This window comes from Lactuca virosa, chromosome 8 (assembly GCF_052849685.1).
Source record: "Lactuca virosa cultivar CGN04683 chromosome 8, Lactuca_virosa_CGN04683_v6, whole genome shotgun sequence".
Classification (NCBI taxonomy): Eukaryota; Viridiplantae; Streptophyta; class Magnoliopsida; order Asterales; family Asteraceae; genus Lactuca; species Lactuca virosa.
In genome coordinates this window covers 255,318,839-255,321,672 of record NC_136433.1, presented here as the reverse complement: position 1 = coordinate 255,321,672, position 2,834 = coordinate 255,318,839, and the positions used below count along the sequence as shown (strand labels likewise).

Sequence of the window (2,834 nt, the reverse complement as noted above, 5' to 3'; positions counted from 1 at the left end):
ATAAACTAAAATAGTACCATCATTATTATCAAAACCATAACGATATCCTTGTCTAAACAAAGCATGAAAATAAATTATGTTTCCATCCATTTATGGCGAGTAGCAACAATTATCCAAATAAACCCTAATACTATCAAACGTAAGCTAATAAGTCCCAATCCTGGTAACATCCGATCCTTATTTGTTCCCCATCATTAGGTTTAGTTTCCCATGTTCGACCTCTTCACTTTCCTTTAGTCGCTGCATATCAGAAAAAATGTGGAAACCACATCTTGTATCAAGAACCCAAGAATTTGAAATATTTGTATTATTGATTTGAATAGAATACGTACCAGAAGAATATACACCTTCTTTGGCATTGGCATCTTTCACTTCCTGCAAGTACCTAGGGTAGCTTCTTTTCCAATGGCTCTTTTGGCCACAATGAAAACACACTGCTTCTTTTAGATCAGCAACAAGAGGGATTTCGAAGTTGGGCTTTTACTTTTGTTCCACTGGGCTCAACACGACGGACCTTCCCTTTCCATTTGGTGGGGTAGGGGCCTTTCACTTCTTCCCTTTTATTTGTTGGATAGCCATGATAGGGGCACTTGCCAAACTGTTGTTATGAGACTTCTTCATTCCTGCTTCACCTGTTTGCAACAGATTGTGAAGCTTAATCAATATGGTTACTGTATTGTTCAAATGATAGGTCAAAATGAATTTATCATAACTACTGGGCAAAGAGTTGACGACCATGTCAATCGCAAGGTTCTTATCAAAGTTCATATTGAGCTTTTCCAATCCTTCCACATGCCTTTGAATTTTTTGCAAATGAGCGTACACAGATTCCCCTTCTTTCATATTGCATGCCATTAGGGACTTGAACACTTCATAATGATATTGTCTCGCTTGCTTGTGGAACATTTGAGACAAGGTCCTTTTAAGATCATATGGCCAGTAATCCTCATAAGTCGGTTGGATTTCAGGTGCCATAGTTGCAATCATAATGCAAGAGATCTTCATGGCATCATCAACTTGATGATCATAGACAACAATATCCTCATGAGTGGCAGATTATTTGTTGATTTCTGGAATTGGAGTATTGAGAACATACTCCTTGTTCTCATAGTGAAGCATCATCTTCAGATTCCTCATCTAGTCCATGTAGCATGGACCGACAAGCTTGTCCTTAGCAAGGACTGATTGTAGGTTGAAGGTTTGGCTTGATGGTGGAGGAGGAGGAGGAAGTTCACCACTTGAAGACATTTCTGTGAAATAAAGACAAGGTTTTAGTTAATTGATTCAATCCTTGATATTTTAACCCAAATTAATATTTAAGGCCAGGATCCAATAATGAAATTCGAAATTAAGAAAAAGGATGTCATAATCTAATCACAAGTTCATTTATGGTAGGTAATGCATTTTACCAATTTCAATCTGTATGAAATTCCTAGATCATTTGAGAGTCATTGAATCTTATCAATGGCATGTTTAATCTTGATTATGCTCTTCAGTTTTTGACTAGCATGCAAACCCACTTGATAAACATAATATCTTTTATCAACTCAAATTAACGTGCCGGTAAACCACTCACACTCCATTAATTAATGATAATTTTTGAGTTGTGCCATCATTTCAACTTTATAGTCCCCAATTAGTGTGCTGGTAAACAACACATGCTCCACTAATGAATCATAAAGATTGTTGTACGTTTTCATGGATTCGCATACACTTTCACATTTTTTCCTTAAAGTAACTGTTAGGTCATATTTAGATGGTTTGGGCTAGGCATTTATCATGTATAGGTCTTGATTAGGGTTTGGTCATGTGTTTAGGTGTTTGTGGCTGGTTGTTCACGGTTGTAAGGTGTTCACGGCTGTGAACATGTTCACGACCGTGAACCCGTTTGCAGTTGGTCGTGTCCTATAAATAGTTGTCAGTCCTTTCAGTGTAAAGGGACTTGGTGTCAGATGTGTGTGTGTGTTCCAAGTGTACTTGACGTTTGCGGTTGAATATAACGTGTGCATTGTTGGAACTTCTTTTCTTCTACTCCTTCTTTGCTTATTGTTAACTGCTTGATTGTGTGTGTTTGATCACTGGTTGGTTCGCATTTGTGGGACTTACAGTTTGTATCAGAGCAAATCTGGTTTCAAAATCATTTAAGTAGTGTTCTCGGCTAGAGTAATCTTCAAATTCGGTACTGTTTAAAGCTTATTTACGGAGTTTCTGCATTGGATCATGAAGTTCAAGGAAAAAGGAATCAAAATCAGCATCAAAATCATTTGTTCTCAACTGTTTCTGGTGTTTGCGGTTTCACTGTTTGAAGTGTTTATGGCTGTGAACTCTGTGTACGGCCGTGAACCATTCATCTTCATTGACCGTGTTCTTCTCAGTTGATCGTGATCCATTCATTGGCAGTGAACCATTCATATACATTGACCGTGAATTATTGTTGGACCGTGATCCATTGCTTGACCGTGATCAACTCGTTGACCGTGAACTGTTGTTGACCGTGAATTGACTGTGATCTGTGTACGGTCGTGAACCTTATACGGCCGTAAACTCACTTGGTTATAGAACACTTTCTATTTTGTACTTTCATTGCAACTTTTATTAGTTTAATCAATCAAGAAAAACCAAAAACAAATGGACTCTCAAACTTTAACAACTCATCAGGAATTGGCTTCCATTATGGGTGTATGGCTAGGGAGGCTGCTAAGTGTGTGCAAATCAAGGTGTCCTAGAGAGAGAAACTAGAGAGAAGAATAGAGTGTATGTGAATCTAGTTTTGGATTATTACTCATATCATATAAACATCATAGAATCATCTTATTCTTCTTCTTCTTCTTCTT

The 2,834-nt window shown here is 37.6% G+C and overlaps 1 protein-coding gene across 1 annotated transcript; it reads right to left on the bottom strand.

The window, feature by feature from the left end:
• Nucleotides 1–546: 546 nt before the first annotated feature.
• Nucleotides 547–975, bottom strand: LOC145131452 (uncharacterized). Its single transcript, XM_079066133.1, has one exon. The coding sequence runs from the start codon at nt 973–975 to the stop codon at nt 547–549; it is 429 nt and encodes a 142-aa protein (XP_078922259.1).
• Between the last annotated feature and the right edge of the window lie 1,859 nt (nt 976–2,834).

What these genes read in the sequence shown, in the direction of transcription:
- LOC145131452 (XM_079066133.1), bottom strand. Translation starts at nt 975, where the DNA reads ATGGCACCTGAAATCCAACCGACTTATGAGGATTACTGGCCATATGAT.